The 20,630-nt window shown below is 39.8% G+C and overlaps 1 protein-coding gene across 1 annotated transcript in view; it reads left to right on the top strand.

Annotated features, from left to right (window-relative positions):
- The window catches only part of LOC311605029 (vomeronasal type-2 receptor 116-like), a gene marked incomplete at its 5' end in the record, with an annotated part of 31,033 nt that extends 21,777 nt beyond the window's left edge, over positions 1-9,256 (top strand). Inside the window, 2 exons of the mRNA XM_084795330.1 lie at positions 4,304-4,427; positions 8,275-9,256. Of these exons, the coding sequence (XP_084651456.1) occupies positions 4,304-4,427; positions 8,275-9,179 (1,029 nt within the window). The 3' untranslated portion in view covers positions 9,180-9,256. The remainder of the gene's footprint in view (positions 1-4,303; positions 4,428-8,274) is intronic.
- Between the last annotated feature and the right edge of the window lie 11,374 nt (positions 9,257-20,630).

Raw genomic sequence — 20,630 nt, 5'->3', positions numbered from 1 at the left:
GGATGCAAACTAGTACAGCCACTTTGGAAATGTATCTGGTGCTATCTCAGAAAACTGGGAATAGGGCTTCCTCAAGACCCAGCTATTCCACTCCTTGGAATATACCCAGAAGATGCTCCAGCACACAACAAGAAACTGCTCAACCATGTTCATAGCAGCCTTATTCATAATAGCCAGAACATGGAAACAGCCTAAATTTCCCTCAGTAGAAGAATGGATAAAGAAGCTGTGGTATATTTACACTATGGAATACTTCTCAGCTATTAGAAACAAGGAATTCCCGAAATTTGTGGCTAATTGGATTGAGCTAGAAATGATCATAATGAGTGAGTTAAGCCAGAAGCAGAAAGACTCAAATGGTATATACTCACTTATATCTGCACACTTAAGTATTCCTGGTGGATCAATTTAGGAAGAAAGACATCTTAAAAGTTTTATTATGTTTCTTTTTTTAAATATATACATTTATATTATTACACATGAATAAAATAAACTACAAAGAGCAGGAAGAGCCAAGAGAAAATCAGGAGTTATATAAATGTTACACTCATAGTGATTTGACTCCCTGTATTTGTCAAACTTGAAATAAACCTCTTCCCATCTTGTTTAGCCTAAATTTCTGAATGAAAATCATTATCTATCATATCGCATCTCTATTAACTTAAAGCATCTATGTTGATCCAAAAAATCTTATCCCCTTGCTAACTAAACTTGATTGTAAGACCAAACTATCTAGTCTTCAACCCCCATTAGAGACTTGAGATAGAATAAAACTTAAGCAAGTGATTGAATCAGAAGTGCAGGTTAGGAACTTCCAAAATGAAAAACTGAAAGGGTTTACTGTGTGGACAGTCACCCAGCACTCTTTAAAATGTTGGAGCATCATCTTTGGCTTTCTAGCCCAATATCTCTGTCAGACATATTTGCAAGGCAGGAACTATTGAGGACTTGCTTACCCTGTTTTGTCAAAGTTCGCCATTGACTCTGCCTGCATCTAAGATTGCCGATTTTTAGGCAGAATTCTGTCTGTGGCAGAAATGAGGACATTTTGTTCAGTGGCTGGTTTGCCACTTTTGAAGCCAACTCCATAAGGAGGTTCTTTGATGTTCATCATCTTCTTTGAGGCAGTCTTGATGTTGTCAGTACTTAACTTGTCTTGTTGTCAAAGAATCTTTAGACTAAGAAAAACATCTTTAAATGCCATATTCCGTGGGTCTCTGCGGCTTTTGATGAACTTATTTATCTATGTTACCTTATATATCTATAGAGTCATATCTGCTAGACCTAGAATATATATTCTTGTGATAAAATTAGACTAGTATTTGACAGGACCCTGATTTGCATCAATATACAAAATTCTATACCAATGAATTAATAACCTTTTTCGTGAGTAAGAAGGTCTTGAGTTAAGGAGTAGATTCAATAATCTTCTGGTTGTTCTATTCTCTATCTATATTTCTATATCCCCCTTTCTTTATTTCAGCTTCTAGCTCTTTGCCTATAAAAGAAAGATAAAGGAAAAGAGAGATGTCCCCATATCCAACCTAGTTTTCTCTCTCTATAAGACCAATAATAACTTACAATCACCTCCCGATGAAAATAAGTATCTTTAGACAAAGAGAGCAAAAAGAAACCTATGTAATCTCCCTTAGAGGAAATGGGACATCATCCTCTTAAGGTTTCTTCAGTCTGATTTGGGACAAATAATAATTAAGAAGGCCCCCCCCAAATTGGAGGTAAAGGTTAAGCAAGCCATGGATTACATTTGTGGTCCAGTTTCTAAATGTTGAGAGATTCCAGGCTTAATAGGAGTCCTGTGTGGGACAAGCTGAAATGTTGGACCAATTAGGATCAGAATTTTCTACCATCTGTCCAGGAAGCTGTGCAATGAGGCACCTGGGGCTGGAACAAGGGGCATGCAGGATGTCAACGCTCAACATGCTGAGAGGAATGAATACTGTAGGTCTGATACAGCATCAGTGTCCAGTTCTTTTGTTCTGAAAACACAATTTCTTACAAGCATTATACAGACTTAACATTATAATTGTATGAGGTGTGCAGGATGTACAGAGATATTAAGGCTGATTCTCTGCTCATTGTAGTAACAGAATAGGCATCTGCAGATCTTCCTTCATGTCGTACTAAGAATGACCTCTAGTAATAAGTCACAGAGGATCTGTGACCAACATAAGCCTTGTCTATGCATATACATTTGTATCTCAGCCAGTTTCAGAGCTATTCACATGTAGTGGGATTAGCAATATAAGTTACCTGCTTGTTCTTCAATCTGAATTATTTACACCCTGATTGTGGCTCCCTCCCTTGACACTCCTCAATCCCAACCTACTTCTTCAGCTCCTGATTCTTTCTCTTCCCTCATCTCCTTTACCACCCTCCCCTAGTCCTTAGAAAGGGCAGCTCTCTTAACCTAATGCGTGACCTCAGCTTGTCCACTGTCCCTGTACTACATATAACCTCTTCCTCTGTGGCCTGCCAAAGCCATCCTGCCAGGTGTGAAGGGAACAGCATTAGGAGGTCCAAGTCCATGTCAGAGGTAGTCTCTGCTCCCCATATTGTGGGACCCAACGGGTGCCAGTGCTGTCTACATACTACAATTGAGCTGAGTGTCTAGATTGGTGTATCTGTGTCTGCAGCAATCTTCTCCTCCGTTCGGATTTTTTAAGTGTATATTTTATTTATTATAATTTATTCGCTTTACCTCCTGTTTGTTATCCCCTCCCTCTCATCTTCTCATTGCCACTCTCCCTTCTCTTCTGCTTATTCCCCTCCTCTAGATGTCTGGGGGAAAGCTTATCATCAGTGTAGTCTGCATACCCTTCCTCTGTGTGCCTCCTAGGCTGTCCTCCCAAGAGGCAGAGGCCAAGTAGTGGGCCCCCAAGTGTATGATAGAGGTTCAACAGCAGTTCCCCCCATGAGGAAAACCTGCAGTTTGTTGGCTACATCTGAAAAAGGGGTCTTGGTTCTTTGCATGTGTTGCCCTTGACTGGATCATCAGTTTATAGAGACCCCCTGTGCCTTGACCTACAGGCCTTTTTGGTCTCCCTGGAGCTCCTGTTCCTGCCCAGACCTTCCATTCTCCCCAGTCTTACACTCTCAGCACTCTGCCCAGTGTCCAGCTTCGAGTCTATGTAACTGTCCCTATCACCCAGTGGCTGGAGTCTCTCAGAGGACATATATGTTGGGCTAAAATCCACTTATAAGTCAGTACGTACCATGTTTTTTTTTTTGGGGGGGGTCTGGGCGATTTCACTTAGGATGATCATTTTTAGGTCCATCCATTTGCATGCAAATTTCAAGATTTCCTAGTTGTTAATAGCTGAGTAGTATTCCATTGTGTAGATGTACCACAGTTTCTTTATCCATTCTTCCATAGAGGGATATCTAGGTAGTTTCCACATTCTAGCTATTACAAATAAGGCTGCTATGAACATATTTGAGCAAATGTCCTTGTTGTATGGTACAGAATCTTTCAGATAATATACCCAGGAGTGGTATAGCTGGATCTTTCGATAGAAATATTTTCTATTTTCTGAGAAGTTCCATATTGATTTCCAGAGTGGCTGTACAAGTTTGCACTCCCACCATCAGTGGAGGAGTGTTTCCCTTTCTCCATGCCCTCACCAGCGTGTGCTGTCACTTGAGTTTTGATCTTTCCCATTCTGTTAGATGTAAGATGGAATCTCAAGGTGGTTTTGATTTTCATTTCTTTGATGCCTAGGGATGTTGAGCATTTCTTTAAGTGTTTCTCAAGCATTTGATATTCCTCTCTTGAGAATTGTCTGTTTAGTTCTGTACCCCATTTTTCAGTTGAATATTTTTTGGTTTATGGTGTTTAATTTCTAGAGTTCTCTATATATTTTTAGATATTAGCCCTATGTTGGAAGTAGGGTGGGTAATGATCTTTTCCCAATCTGTAGGCAGTTGCTTTGTTCTGTACGCCATGCTTTTTCCCATACAGAAGCTTTTAAGTTTCATGATGTCCCACTTGTCCTGTTTATTAATTGTTGATCTTAATGCCTGGGCTGTCAGGGTTCTGTTCAAGATGTTGTGTCCTGTGCCAAAGAGTTCTAGGTTCTTTCCCACTTTTTGAAGAAAGAAATATTAATCTCCTTTCTCATACATTGACACATAGAATGCTACCTAACGAACAAAATATAATATGGATTTCAATTTCATTACAGGTTTAGAGAACATGCTCAACTGCTTGAATAAGATAATACAGGATAACAGGAGAATATATATAACCCACCTCTGTTACCAATTATTATTCCATCTGCCTTAGGTTCCCACTTCTACATGCAGTGTGACATGCACTCCTGGATTCAGGAAAGTCCATCAGGAACAAAGAGCGGAATGCTGCTTTGATTGTGTCCAGTGCCTAGAGAATGAAGTGTCTAATGAGACAGGTATGTAATTGTGTGCAGAAGAAATTTCTGAAATTGAATGTCTTCTTTTATACAAATTAGGCCATTGATAGGGTATGAAAAGAAACTGAAGACATGAAATATGTGTTTTTAATATCATCATTGTACTGATACCAAGCATATTATGAACTATGGAATGAACATGCACTGCCTTCCTTAAACCACACATTTTGCTTACATTATCATGGTTACATCCTATCTTTTTCAGGAAATGTCTAATAAAATGTTTGCAACTAGTATTCTACCAGAAAAATTTGTACACAGTACTGCTATGCATATGTGTAATCTTGTCTGATTTTATTGTATAAATTAAATTTACATGACCGTCTATAATCTTGTTTCCCAGAACCCAACTCATAATCTTGTTGTTGTGTAACAAGATGTATTGAAGATCTTAGGGAACAGCTCATAGAACGAAGCAGTTACTGTAAAAGAATTAGGACAGGAGTGCAAATCACCAGAATGCATGCATAGGTATGGTAGTATTCTTCAGTAATCACATCCTACTGAGAAAGGAAGGAAGGATCCAAAATATGCATAACGTTGCATTATTTCTAGGTTGGAATATACAGTTAGGAACAAAAAGGGACTTTACCACAAAGAGTGGACATGAATGAAAACAGCTGATGATTGTCTTTTGAACAGCAAATCCATGCAAAGATGCATGTGTCCTCTCACTGACATGCAAAAATACAACAAAAAACTATGGCTAACTTTTATGCATACTCACACACATGTGAATTTATCTAATGTAAATATATTTGAGTTGAAAGGTAATTACGTCCCCTTCCATTTCTTCCTCTAGCACCTACCAATTCAGTCACTTTAAACACTTCTACATATCCCCTCTACTCTCAGTTTGATAACAAATGGACACAAGAGGCAGAGTAAATCAAGATATATTATATGTATGTATTAATTTTAAATAAAATATTTAATCACAATTTATATTTTTATGTTGTGATATGCAAAATTCACGAGTAGTTTGGATTTTTTTGCTTCCAGTATATGAGTTGTGACAAGGACAAAAGTAAACACTAATATAGAGAAATACATATATACCAGACATCATAGGAAGAGATCTTAGTTTGAAAGTGAATGTCTTTTTTCCAAATCCTTATGTTAATTGTTGAGGTCATGAACTTAACCTGAAGTGGATTTTGTTACATGGGAAGTACAGCTCCTTTATTGGAAATATTACTTTATACAAACAGTATGTGAATATGGGAATTGCATATCCTTGTTGCTATATGAAGATACAGTCCAAAGGTACAAGGCAATATGCAGCATGCTTTGTATTGGCTGGATTTGTGATCTAGACATGATGTCTTAGTCAGTGAATTATTGCCATGAAGAGACACATTGAACATGATAATTCCTTTAAAAGAAAGCCTTTAATTGTTGCTTGCTTACACTTTCAAAGTTTTAGTCTATTCTTGCGATAGCAGAGAACACTGTCGCACATAGGCAGGAATGGTTCTGGAGAATGTTCTATATCCAGATATTTAGGCAGCAGGAACAGAGAGAGACAGGCACTGGGCCTGCCTGAGATCTTAACATCCAAAAGCCCAACTCTCAATGACACACTTTCTCAAACAAGGCCACATCTACTACCACAAGGCCACATCTTGTAATCCTTTCTAATAGTGCTACTTACTAGTGATCAAGCAGTGAAATCTTTATGAGCCTATGAGGGCTATTCTTACTCAAATGACCACATACTACATTTTTAGACTCATAGACCTGTAGCCACATCATAACACAAACGCAGTCCAACTTCAAACTACTCACAATCTATCACAGTCTCAATACTGTTTAAATCTCCAAAGTTTACAGTCTTTTCTGAGGCTCATGTCAATCTCTTAACTGTAACCCCTCGTAAAGCAAAATAATAAAGCAGATCACATACTTCCATACTGCCAAGATACTATGACAATGAACACATACTACCATTTCAAAAGGGATGAGCCAAAGCAAAGAGTGAACACGTTGTGGACTCCAAAGACAGATCCAAATTCAGCAGAGAGAACTCCAAATTCTGCATCTCCATGTGGCACTCTTCACATCCCCAACTTCTTCGAGTTTTGTTGACCACAACAAACTCCTGTCTTGGGCTAGTTAAAAACCCTTTCTTCAGCTTTCCCTGACTGGTAGCTCATGACTCTGGCATCTCCAAAATCTTGGGATCGCTAATAAAACCCAGTCTTCACATCCATAGATGTACTCAATAGCCTTTCCTGGCCTCCACACTCTGAAATACCTGACGAGTACCTGGCTTAGTGGCTTTCCTTACTTGTGGAGGGAGATTTCACAATCAATTTATTCTTTCTTTTACTCTACAGCCAGAACCCTGTGGCCAAAGCTTGTAAGGCTTTCTGCTTATTAGAACTAAAACTTGTCCCCTTGCTTAAAAACATTTTCAACAGCTTTTTCTTTTGTATGGTTCCTTTCTTGCTTAAGTTTCTCTTTCCTTTCCTTTCACAAATTGGAAGCTTGTCTTAGTGGTCCTACCTTGAGCTTGCCATCCCGTTGATTCTATTTAGCATCAGGATTTTCTTTATACTTTTCATTGCCTTGAGCTCTGGACGTAGCTCCATTACACATCCTGCTGTCCTAACTCCTTTTCATCATTGTTCTTTATAAGAGTGACCACTAATAACCATATGAGAAAGTCAAAACTAAGCTTTCTTTTTTCCCAATCTAGGCCATCTTAACATTTTTTTAATTAAAAAAATTCTTTTTATCTTAACATTTCTTTGGTAAAACATTTCATCAAAAAGCTCTTCAATTTTGCCTCCAGCAGAAGGTTTTCTTTTTTTTTTTTTTAAGAAAAGGGTAAAAATCAATGTATAAAAGGTATCTAAGCCATTCATTAATATTTTTTCCCTCTGAAACCGTTTGATTTGGCCTCCACATTTCACATATTCCTAAGTCTGGTCCTCCATGGTTCTTTCAGTATGGCCTACGAATCCCCACTTAAAGCATTCAACTGCTTTCCTAATCCAAAGTTCAAAAGTTCACATGTTGCCAACTAGCACCATGGCCAGGCCTGCCATAGCAATATATTGACTATGACAGCACTTACAAAAGAAAGTATTTAATTGCGGCTTGAAAACAGTTTTAGACATTGTCTGTTATCATAATGTCAGGGAACATTGCAGTGTGAAACCAGGCACAGTTCCAGAGTGGTGACAGTGTTCTACATACAGATCCTCAGACAGGTGGAAGAGACACTGGGTGTGGCTTGAGATTTTGACAACCCAAAGCCCATCATGAAAGTCAATTTCTCTAGCAGGGACACACCTATTCCAACTGGGACAAACCAATTCCAAATAGAACATATATCACCCTGACCTTTTCAAATAGTGCTACTCCCTAGTAACCAAGCATTCAAATCTCTGAGTATATTGGGCCATTCTCACGAAAACCACCAACACACACACACACACACACACACACACACACACACATCCCACAGGTATGAGCATAAAAAATTTAAGTTTGAGTAATTAACTAACATTAGATAATTTATATTACTATATATCATGTGCTAACGAAGTGTTTTTTACTTTTTATTAAGTTTCGTGAACATGAAGGTTACAAATAACAATAAGTAGCTTCACTCCTACCTTTACCATGAGGATTGTATGCTCCACCAGCAGTGGATCTGGATCTCACTGCTTATTAAAACAGCAAAATAAAATAAAATAAAAACTGTTGCTTAACAACAAACGTTGTACTGTGGTATCCTGTAACTAATACAGGTATTAAATGCTTAAGTATATAATTATGATGTGTTATTAGTGGTTGTTGTTAATGATCTGTGCAGATGTGGAGCAGTGCGTGAGCTGTCAAGATGACCAATATGCCAACACAGACCACACACACTGCCTGCAAAGACATGTGTCCTTTCTGGCTTTTGAGGACCCACTGGGGATGGCTCTGGCCTGCATGTCCATGTGTTTCTCTATCCTCACATCTCTTGTACTTGGTACTTTTGTGAAATATAATGACATGCCCATTGTGAAAGCCAATAACTGCATTCTAAGCTACATCCTATTGATCTCTCTCACATTCTCTTTCCTCTGCTCCTTGCTCTTCATTGGGCATCCCAACATGGGCACCTGTATCCTACAGCAAATCACATTTGGAGTCTTTTTCACAGTGGCCTTGTCCACTGTGTTGGCCAAGACAATTACTGTGATCCTGGCCTTCAAGCTGACTACTCCAGGAAGAAGAATGAGATGGATGCTGGTATCAGGGGCACCTAACTTTGTCATTCCCATCTGTACCTCTGTCCAACTTGTTCTCTGTGGAATCTGGATGGTGATGTCACCACCCTTCATTGACACAGATACACACTCTGAACATGGGCTGATCATCATTGTGTGCAACAAAGGCTCAGCCATTGCATTCCACCTTGTCCTGGGATACTTGGGCTTCTTGGCTCTGAGTAGCTTCACTGTGGCTTTCTTGGCCAGAAATCTGCCTGACAGGTTCAATGAAGCCAAATTCCTGACCTTCAGCATGCTGGTGTTCTGCAGTGTCTGGGTCACCTTTCTTCCTGTCTACCATAGCACTAAGGGGAAGGTCATGGTGGCTGTGGAGGTCTTCTCCATCTTGGCCTCCAGTGCAGGGCTGTTAGGGTGCATCTTCTTCCCAAAGTGTTATGTTATTTTGATAAGACCAGATTCATATTCTTGTCAAAAGTATAAGGATAAATCACATAATTGAATCTTTGATAGTTTTTTTTGCATTTTAGATTATATTTACAATATTTTTATTCCTTTCTCTGGGAAGAGCACCTTTTCCATTTCCAAATTTAACCAGTTACCTGCAGTTTGTTATGTAGGCTTGAGACCTTCAAAGTTTCTCTCATCTCCTTTACCAAGTTTGTTGGTAGCTTCTTTCATTAAGTCACATTTTTGGGGGTCATGTGGGTGAGAAGTTATGGTATACCTTGTACTATTCCTAGAAAAGTTATTATATTAGCAATCTCCCTTGTCCTTTGGCTCTCAAGATCTTTCTTGCTTCTTCTATATTTTCTGAAAATTAGGTATGGGAGAAGTTTTTTTTCAATAGTCACTAATATTGAAAAAATTGGTGTCACCAGAAGGGTTGGAAAGCAAGAAATGAAAATGATACAAATACAGTAACTGTGTATAAAGTGTGAGAAACATGGAACATGTGAAATTGGTAAATTTATAGATGCATATGTTAGAATAAATTAAACCAAGAGGAAGTATATAATTTTAAAAAATCTATAAGGAGAAATTAGGTTGATGCAGTCGTCTAGTTTTACAACAACAACAGACCAGGACCAAATGGAATCACTAGAAAATTTCATGGCCAGAATGTGGAAAAGCAATGAACAACATAGTACTTAAAATAGTCAAGAAAAGTAAAAAAAAAAAGTTTTCATCTATCCTGTTCAAAAATACAGATAACGGTATAAACAAACAACTAATGCTCTCCAGTATTTTTCTTTTGCTTGATTAGGTTTTGTTATATGGGTATTTCATAGGTTGATAAGAACTTTATGATTGTTTCTTGGAGAAATGTGGGAAATCGATTGAGATGTTATTGAATTTATGAATTTTTTTGTAGAATGGTTATTTCCACAACATTACATTTACCAATTCATGAGTATGGGGTGCTTTTCAGTCATTTATTGTCTTCCTGTGCCTGTTTCTTCTGAGTTTTGAAGTTTGCCTTCTAAAGATCCTTCAATTCTTCCATTAAAATACTATTATGCATAGGACTATAATCCTGATCTCAATCATAGTGGTTTTTGTAGTTAATAGATGTGCTATATGGTTTTGTTGGAATTTGGGGAATTTCTAATGAATATGTCATATATAAACATATTTTTAGTTTTTATTTTCCTATTTCTGTTCATGTAATTTCATTTTCTTGGCTTTTTGCTCCACCTAGAGCTTGAGATCTGTGGTGCAAATTAACAAGGAGAATAAACAGCTTTCTATCTGATTTACCAGGATTGCTTTGAGTTTTTCTAAATTTAGCAGAGTTGTGGGTTTGGATTTGTCGTATGTAATGTTTATTATATAGAGATTTCTTCCCAATACCTTAACTCTCTCTAGGACTTATATTATGAAATTGTTAAAAATAACTTCTCATTGCTTCTGTGTTTTACATTCTGTATCAGAGTTTCAGTCTCCTCCCTGACCTTGCATATTTGCGCTCTGCCCCTGTAACCCAAAATAACACACACACACACACACACACACACACACACACACACACACACACACAAAACACACACACCCCATTAAAGCATAAAAATATCTTATTGTGGCAGCTGTAGTCACAGAATATGGCCCTCTGTCCACACATCTGCACTTGTAAATATTTATTGCAACGAGTCAATGGCCTGGTTCAAGTTCCCCAGGTCCTGTGACACCATCAATATTGGCTCCTCTTTAAGTGTCCTTCTGAATATCCTGTTGTTGCCCTGTGCCCGAGAGATCCTATAGCTTTAGATCAGAAGGACCATCCCTTTCATGTACTTCAACAGTCCACAGATGACATAAATTTTGGAATGAGCATCTCAAAGCCCTGGATTGAGGCCTGGGAAGTAGATCAGTTGGTCAGCCTACTGGCTTTACCTTATCAGCACCAACATGGAGAGCTCTCCAGGATTGCTCCACCCAGTCAAGGCATGGGCCTCACTCTTCCAGTGCTGCAGCTGCTGAGGGGCTGGGACAGCTCTCCTGCTCTCACATTGTAGGGGCTGGCTCACTCATGCATGTGCCACCAAGGCCAACTCCACTGTGATGCCTAGGCAAGGTACAGGGCCCACCCTTCTGCCAGCAGTTAGCAAGGCCAGCTTTCCTGACTACCATAGGTAGTAATTGCATTGGAGAAGAACATCACACCCATGCTCACTCGACTACACAGCTTTCAAGTTGCAGTGCCAATTCCCTTGTGCTCATATCCACAGAGCTGGCTCAGCTGAGCCCCCTCCACCATGGCCATCTCTACTGTGATTCCCAGGAAAGGTAAGAGCCTCTTGACTACCACAGGTGATGAGGCATAAGAGGGGTAGGGCTTCAACCCTGCACTCATTTCTCGTGGTTAGGTCAGATCTGCCACACTGCCACACTCATCCCCACTTGGCTGCCTCACCTGAGCCCCAGTAATCAGGGCCAGCACTGTGCTGCTCATAGGATGCGCATGGCCTGCTCTCCTGAGTGCTGTCACAGGTAATAAGTTGGGCCCGCTCTCCAGAGCATGAGAGCCAGTGAGGGTCAGGGCCAGTTCTTCACAGCTCCTTGATATCCATGAGATACCAGGCAGACACATCCCCATGGTCTCTAGTGGTAAAATGAACTATGAACCAGGTACTGAAAGATGCTTCTTTAGAGCCAGGGGTACAGACATGAACCTAGGCTGCAACAGGGTCCAGGACTTCACCATTGCCCCAGGTGTCCAGGCTGGATACTCCCAACAGGCTATTTCTCTCCTCCCTCATGTCTCCCATTTTCTCTCCCTTCACAATGCTCAAACTGTTCTCTGCTTCTCATTCTCTCTTATCTGTTCACCACACACTTGCACATTGCAATGGCTCCTGCTTCAGGAAGCTACACAGCTGGTGTGCCTTTGGTGACCTCCACTGTCTGTCCTGTGGGCCATGGCAGGAAGTAGGCCTCTAGGTGTCCACAGACTGCCTGTGTGGCATGGTGGGTGGGCAGGCTTATGGATGTCTTCTTCCAATAGTGCTGCTTTGCTTGATGGCAGGCATGGCTCTGTGTGTCCTCTGTCTACTGATGCCATGCTATGGAGGGCAGATCTCTGGGTGTCTTTCTCAGCCTGGGCTACATGTCTCTGATGTCTCCCGACTTCACCTTTAACCTCCACTGCAGTAAGACTGGGTAAGTAACACACCAGGTACTGTGATGACTTCCTTGTTACTGACCTCAGCACAGCAGTGAGAGCTCCCAGCACAAGACAAATCAGGTGAAAACATTTTTTTTTATTGTTTCAAAGGCTTTTTCTGGATCTATGTAGATGAGATTTGAGTTTTGTCTTTAAATACACTAGCAAGTGATGATTTATTACAATTATTTTCTTATATATATATTGAGGCATCCTTGCATATCTGAGATCAAGCCAACTTGATCTTGGAGAATATTCTTCTTGAAAACTACCTGTATTTGGATTCAAAGTTTTTATTTTTGTTTTTGTTGTTGATGATTTTTCATCTATCCTCATGGTACATATTAAGCTATACTTCTGTTTCTAGTTTTAAAAATGATTTAAGGAATTTTGCTTGAGAGATTCTTTGGTGTCAGGTAGAATGCTATGAATCCACCTTGTCCTGTACTTTTTGTAAGTCAGAAGGCTTTTGATTTCTCATTCTGTCTCCTTATTTTTAACGGGTCTATTACAGTTGTTGATCTGTTTCAGGCCACATCATGACTTAGACAAACCCTAATGAGCTCATCAGGAAGTTTTATATTTGGGATATATTTTGGCTCCATATGCATCTCAACTACCACATCTTAACTGGGAGCCACAACTTAAGTTCCATTGAAGACAAAGACAACACTTTAACCCTTTTGAGGGGTGATTGGAGATTACCTGACCAAGTTTCCAGTTTCTGGTGTTGACAAAACTTCCTTATGGTGTAATCATAAACTTGGACTCTGAGTACATTAACTGGAATTACAGCTGAAAGTCGTTAATCAGATGAATGACATTCCATGGAAGCTACAGAACTGAGCACAAGAAGTCTCATAATGATGGCCCCCTTTTTCCCTCTGGCAGGAAAAAAATCCTCATTGTTGTAATGGTTATCCAATACCTATGTACAAAACTGGATGTTATAGCATGATGTTTAAAGATACAAGAATCCTGTAGCATTATAATGTCCCTCTCACATGTGAGCGACATGGCAGCCATACATTTAGTCAAAAGACCTCAGAAACAGTGTTTGTGGCAACTCATATAAAGTCCATTTCAGGATTAAAGAGATACTTATCTGAATAGGAAATACAATAGGAAAATGTTAGGTTTAGACTCAACTTTCCTAACAAATATATTTTATTATAAAATTATTGACCGAGAGTACCTCATTTATAACCTGACTAACTTAAGCAATAGGAAAAGAAGATTAAAGAATATAATAATGAAACATTAAGGATATCAGTTCTGAGGAAGATTCTCCTAGCATAATCATCAGGATTTCTTCTGCTGGAACCTGGAGCAACCAGAACACAGAAACTCAGTTGAAGCCTGGAACCCCAAGGCTTCCCTTTAGTGGTTCTCTTTAGGAGCATCTCAAAGTGGAGCAATGAACAGCCAAAACTATTCCAGGCCCTCAAATGCCCTGCGTCCTGTTTTGGTTCACATTTATTTCTCCTTTCAGAATTTGTTCAAGGATGTTTTTCAGCTGGTTAACAATCAATCTTCCCCACATGGTCGTTCAACTTCTAAGGGGATAAACATCACCTGTTCTCTCACAAGTCTTTTTCTCATCCCCCACTTGTTATCTAAACAAAAAAAACATGTTTCTCCCTCCCTCTTTAGGGTGTCCTCTTTTAAAAATTTTTACAAGACATTGTGATAACATTTTTCCTTTCCACCTCCTTCAGATCCCCTCCAGAAACACCCCCAATTCCATTCCTCTGGATCTATTTTCATTTTTCTACATACAGACATGGATTTTAACTGCAACATATTTAAAGATTCTCTCTCTTTTTCAAATATACATTTCTGGCCTTTTTAAAAACTAAAACAATCATATATCATTATGTGTTTGTGTGTGTATTCTCTATATGATTTTATCATATTGGTAAATGTATTTGTTTATATGCTAATAAAATATTTTTATTCATACATCTCTGTAGTTCAACCTGAGTTCAGGAATGGCGAGACTTTCTTACATACTCTGGTGCCCCCCCCTCTCCCTGGAGGGGGAGACCTGGTGGCACTCAGAGGAAGGACAGCAGGTTACCAAGAAGAGACTTGATACCCTATGAACATATACAGGGGGAGGTAATCCCCCTCAGGAACAATCATAGGGGAGGGGAATAAGGGGAAAATGGGAGGGAGGGAAGAATGGGAAGATACAAGGGATGGGATAACCATTGAGATGTAACAAGAATAAATTAATAAAAGAGAAAAAAATTCTTAGTCATTTTTGTAAATAAAGATACTTTGCCTTTTTCCTTTCTGATTTTATCCACTAGATATGTTTCAATCATTTTATTGCTTTAGCTAAGACTTCCAGCTCTATGTTGCATAGGTATTGAGAAAGTGGACAAACTTTTGTTTCTCATTTAAAGTTTAGCTTTTAATCTGTTCTCATTTAAGGTGATGTTGCCAATGAGAATGCTGTAATTTTCCTTTATTACATATAAATAAGTGCTGGGTTTGGTCTAGTATCTGTATTCTGATGCTAATTACTGGCTCCCAAGATCTAATTGCTGTTCTGACAAGCACATTCTCACATACCCGAAATATTGCTGTATAACCTTGCCTCCCTGTATGACCAATAAAATGCAAACACTTGGGCAAAGCAGAAGGAAAGAGTGAAGTGAAGGTTTGTGAGTTTTGAAGAGAAAGGATCTTGGGAGAGAGAGAAGGAAGAAGACAGAATAGGAGGCGAAGTAAATAATTTGGTGCCATGGGTTAGGGTGGGAAAGGAGCATATAGCTGGGCCAGCATGGATGGAACAATGGAGGATATTAACAAGTATTTTAGTATCATGGATTGGAGTTAGCCTGAGATGAGACTGGGAGGAAAAGTTAGTTTAGGAGGTAATATCTGCATTTACCAGGTAAAAGCTTATTATAAAATACACCAGATTTCTGTGTCTTTATTGATTGTAAAAGTAGGTTAGATAATACTGCTATAATAACCATTAGCCTAATAATAAACATTTATTAGGCCATAATTTTAAATTAACCACAATAGGTAAATCTCTTGTATAGCTAATTTTTAATGACATTTATAATGAAGGGATGTTTTATATTTTTTGTTAATTAGTTTATTTACTTTATATCTTAGTCATAGCCCGATGATCCTCATCTCCTAATTCCAGCATCCGTCCTTGTTTCCCTCCCCTTCTGTTATTTCTCAGGAAAGGGGAGCCCCATTTGAACCCTCTCCAGTTCATCAAATTGCATCAGGACTGAGCATGTCTTATTTTCCTGTGGCCTGGCAAGGCAGTCCCACAAGGGGGAAGTGAAAAAAAATCTAGCAGCAGAGTCCATGTCAGAGAATGTCCCCCCCCCATTCTCCTTACTAGTCGACCCACATGAAATCTTTAATATCACCAGCTACATATTTGTAGGGGACCTAGATCCAGTTCATGCATGGTTCTTGTGTGTTTCAATCTCAGGAAGCTCCTTTGGGCTCTGGTTAGTTGGCTCTGTTGGTCTTCTTGTGGATCTCCTGTCTCCTCCATAACTTTTTTTTTCTCCCTCCATCCACTTTATTAAAAAAAGGCCCTACTCTTTGTGCAAAGTTTTTCTGAACATTTCAGAATCTGTTTTGAAGCACTGCTGGGTGGAGCCCCTCAGAGGACACCTCTTGTAGGTTCCTGTCTGGGAGCATAGGGTCTCCTCTTACGTCTCTATGGCTCATCCTACTAAGAGTCTCTGCTAGACTTTACCGTCATTTCCCCCCCACCCCCAGGAGCTTATCCTGAGTTAGGTTTGCAGCTTGCACAAGAGATGGTCTCACTCACAAATTCTCTTTTTCTCTGCAGGCCTTCTGTTCTCCTTCCTCCTCCCTAGCCCCACACCTGCTCTGCTCAGGCCTGATCTCTATCTGTATTTCTCTTTGCTCTCTCTCTCTCTCTTACTTTGCTTCCTCACTTCATCCACTACTCCTGTTTATTCCATTTTGCCTTCTCTGTAAGATTTAAGAATCTTCCCTTGGATCCTCTTTGTTACTTTCTTCTTTGGGACTGTGCATTGCAGTATGTTTATCTTGTACTATAAAGCTAAAATATATGTATAAGCGAGTACATAACATTTTGTCTTTCTGTGTCTCAATTACCTCACTCAGGATGATCTTTTCTAGTTCCATCCATTTGCCTGCAGATTTCATGATTTCTTCAGTTTTGATAGCTGAGTAGTATTCCATTGTGAAAATGTACAACAGTTTCTTTATCCTCTCTTCAGATGAAGGATGTCTAGGTTAATTCTAGATTTTTATTACAAATGAAGTTGCTATGAACGTAATTGAGCAAGTGTTTTTGTTGTATGGTGGAGTGTCATTGGGTATATACCCAGGAGTGGTACAGCTGGGTTTTGATGTAAAGCAATTCCCAATTTTCTGAGAAAGAGCCAGATTAACTTTCAAAGTAGTCGTACAAACTTGTGCTCTGACTAGCAACGGAGGAGTGTTCCCCTTTCTCCACATCTTCACCAATATGTGCTGTAATTTGAGAGTTTGATCTTAGCCATTTGACTGGTATAAGATGAAATCTCAGATTCATTTTGAGTTGCATTTTCCTGATGCCTAAGGACATTCAACATTTCTTTAAGTGCTTCTCAGCCATTTGAGAGTCTTCTGTTGAGAAATCCCTGACTAGCTCTGGGCTCCATTTTTAACTGGACTATTTTACTTGTTTGTATTTAGTTTCTTGAGTTCTTTATATATTTTGGATATTATCCCTTTTCTTGGGTGTAAGGTTGTTGAAGACCTTTTCCCTATCTGCAGAATGCCTTTTTGTTCTATTGACAGTTTTATGTCTTGAACAATTTTATTCACTTCTTGTTCCCACTTGATTGTATTTCTTTGAGAGATTAATTTTACTGCATTAAGGTCTGTATCATTTTCCTACCCTCATATTTCAGATCACTTTCTTACACTTGAGGTTAGATAGTATCTCCAGGACTTACTGTAGTAGGATAGCTGGTTTCCAGTGATGTCATATGGCCCTGAGTTTTGTTGCTTGCGTTTTTACTATGGCTTCTAGCCATGTGGTTGTCTCTGCTGTTACCAGGCCTCATGATCCTTGATGGTCACACAGTTCAGGAGTAAGAGGTCCCTAAGATGAACGTTGCTCAAGTCTCCTTAGGATGGCAGATGGACTATGTGGTTCAGAGCCGTAGTACAGCCCACTTCTTTTGAACTTGTTACAGGTGGGTCAGGTAGATTAGGTGTCAGCAAGGAGAGGGCTCTAAGCTGAATGTTGCTTGGGAATGTGAGTTGGGGTACAGGCCTCCTCAGGACCCAAAAGATGCTTTACCGCACAAGGACATATGTTCAACCGTGCTCATATCGGCCTTATTCATAATAGCCAGAACCTGGAAACAGCCTAAATGTGCCCCAGTTGAAGAATGGATAAAGAAACTGTGGTACATTTACACTATAGAATACTGCTCATCTATTAGAACCAAGGAATTCCTGAAATGTTTGGACAAATGGGTGGAACTAGAAAAGATCATATTGAGTTAGTTAACCCAGAAGCAAAAAGACTCACATGGTATATTCTCAAAATTGGACATCGGACCAAAAGCAGGTCCCATGAAATATTCACTTACCAGGAGATTGGGATAGATGTGAGGACATCCTACTGAGATTCTAGGTAAGAGAAATATAGGAGATGGGGAAATAGAAGGACCCAAAGGGTCCTAGAAACCTACAAGAAGGACACTGTGATGGGTGGATTGGGGTCCAGGGGCGTCTGCTCAAATTATTGCACTAACCAAGGACAATACATGTAGTAAACATTGAACCCCTGCTCTGATCTATCCAATGGACAGGACATTCTCCACAATCATGAGGAGAGCAGGGACTGACTTTGACCTGAACTCTGGTACTCCATGTTTGACAACCTCCTTTTGGTGGGAAGGCCGGATGACACACAAAGGAAGAATAAGCAGGCTACCAAGATGAGACTTGATAGCCTATGACCATATTGTGGGTGAGGAGGCCCCCTCGGTTTTAGACCTGGGGGGTGTGGGAATAGGGTGAAAGCAGGAGGGAGGAACAGATGATACAGGTGATGAGATAACAATTGAGTTGTAATCTGAATAAATTACTTAAGTAATAAAAAAGAGACTTTTTTCTCCTTTATTAATTTATTCTTGTTACATCTCAATGGTTATCCCATCCCTTTTATCCTCCCATTCTTCCCTCCCTCCCATATTCCCCTATTCCTCTCCCCTATGACTGTTCCTGAGGGGGATTACCTCCCCATGTATATGTTCATAGGGTATCAAGTCTCTTCTTGGTAACCTGCTGTCCTTCCTCTGAGTGCCACCAGGTCTCCCCCTCCAGGGGACATGGTCAAAGGTGAGGCATCAGAGTATGTGAGAAAGTAATATCCCACTCTCCACTCTACTGTGGAGAGTGTTCTGTCCATTGTCTAGATCTGGGTAGGGGTTTAAGGTTTACCGCCTGTATTGTCCTTGGCTGGTGCCTTAGTTTGAGCGGGACCCCTGGGCCCAAATCTGCCTATCATAATGTTCTACTTGTAGGCTTCTAGGACCCTCTGGATCCTTCTACTTTGCCATTCTCCCATGATCCTCTCATCTAGAGTCCCACTAGATTGTCCTCCCCTCTGTCTCAGTTTCCTGGTAAGTGAAGGCTTTCGTGGGACATGCCCCTTGGGCTAATATGCAGATATAAGTGAGTATATACCATTTGAGTCTTTCTGCTTCTGGGTTAACTCACTCATTATGATCATTTCTAGCTCAATCCATTTATCCACAAATGTTGGGAATTCCTTGTTTTTAATAGCTGAATAGTATTCCATAGTGTATATGTACCACAGTTTCTTTATCCATTCTTCTATTGAGGGACACTTAGGCTGTTTATATGTTTTCTAAATTCTAACAAGTGTTCTTTCTTTTTAAATTTTTAAATATTAGTTCATGATAATTCAAGTTGCATCAAAAATTTTATCTCCTTACTTGTATCTTCCTGTTTTCACTCTCCCACCCTATTCACCTCCTCAAGCACTCTGATAGAAGGAGACTTTTCCCTCACAATATGACCACACCTCATCAACTCTTATCTGGATAGCCTGCTTCACCTTACTCTGTGCACTGCCAGCCTTCCCCACCAAGGGGAAGTGATCAAACCGAGGGCACTAGAGTCTGTAAACAAAGGCAAAGGAAATTAGATATGATACCTATCTTATTCAGCAGTAGGAAAAAGTATGGAGGAAACTACTGTTCTGGATAAAGTAATGTTTCACTACCAGACACTAAACATGGGGAATGAATAAGAGAGATCATGTTTTAGAACTCAGTTTGCCCGTGAAGGTCTGTATTTGTATGGATATTGGACTTGGCCGGTGTTAAGTCACTATATTTCATAAATATTCTGGCATTGGCAAGATAATAAGTCTTCCAGTGGAAAGTGAACAGAGGTAGTTTTGTGATATTTTGCACATGTGACTAGAATACATTAGCATATAAGCATCACATTGAAGGAGATATGATTCAGGCTCAATGCGATACTGAAGGGTACCATTCCCTATCATGGAAACAGGATATGTTGTCCCATAATTCAATAATACTTCTCAATAGCATGGCCCCTTTATTTATTTATTTATTTATTTTTATACTTTTTTTAATCAGGAAAGAGAGAAAGATGAATGCTAGGGCTCGGCTTACTTTGTCCCCATTTAGGCTGAGTCCTCCAACCTCTGTCAACCTAATCTAGAAAAGTCTCTCATAGATGTGCCCAGAGGACTGACCTCCTAGGCTATTCTGGATCCTGTCAGGTTGACATCTTGGTCATCACAGGTGAGCATGGGCCCTTTATGACCTCACCTCTCATCTTATGAAAGTTCATATGAAATCTACTGAAATGATTGTCAATTTTGGTCATGCATGTGGCTGTTGAGAAAGCCTGGGAACCAAAGCTGCCCAAGAGATAATTGTCCCAGGGGCAATTATGCTATGAGTGTGAATGAAATCACATCACCTGGGGTTGGAGAACACGCTCTTCATAACATGTTTTCTGATCTATAGAGATGAAAATATTTTAGATCTCAGATCCAGATCCTGAGGCCAAGATTTTCCAGCTGTATCCAGGGAGCATGGCACAGAATGGGCGGAAGGAAACAAGGGGATATAAATATGCCCCCTGCAGTCTGTGACAGTAATAACAGAGATACATAGAGCTATGTGTGTGTGATGTTTGTCTGCATGAGAAGCTGTGTTCACCTCTGCTAAGTCTTAGATTTTGGAAGAC

This window comes from Acomys minous (assembly GCF_964271855.1).
Source record: "Acomys minous genome assembly, chromosome: 9".
NCBI classification, from domain to species: domain Eukaryota; kingdom Metazoa; phylum Chordata; class Mammalia; order Rodentia; family Muridae; genus Acomys; species Acomys minous.
The sequence above is the reverse complement of the archived record's forward strand: the minus strand, read 5'-3'. Positions and strand labels throughout refer to the sequence as shown.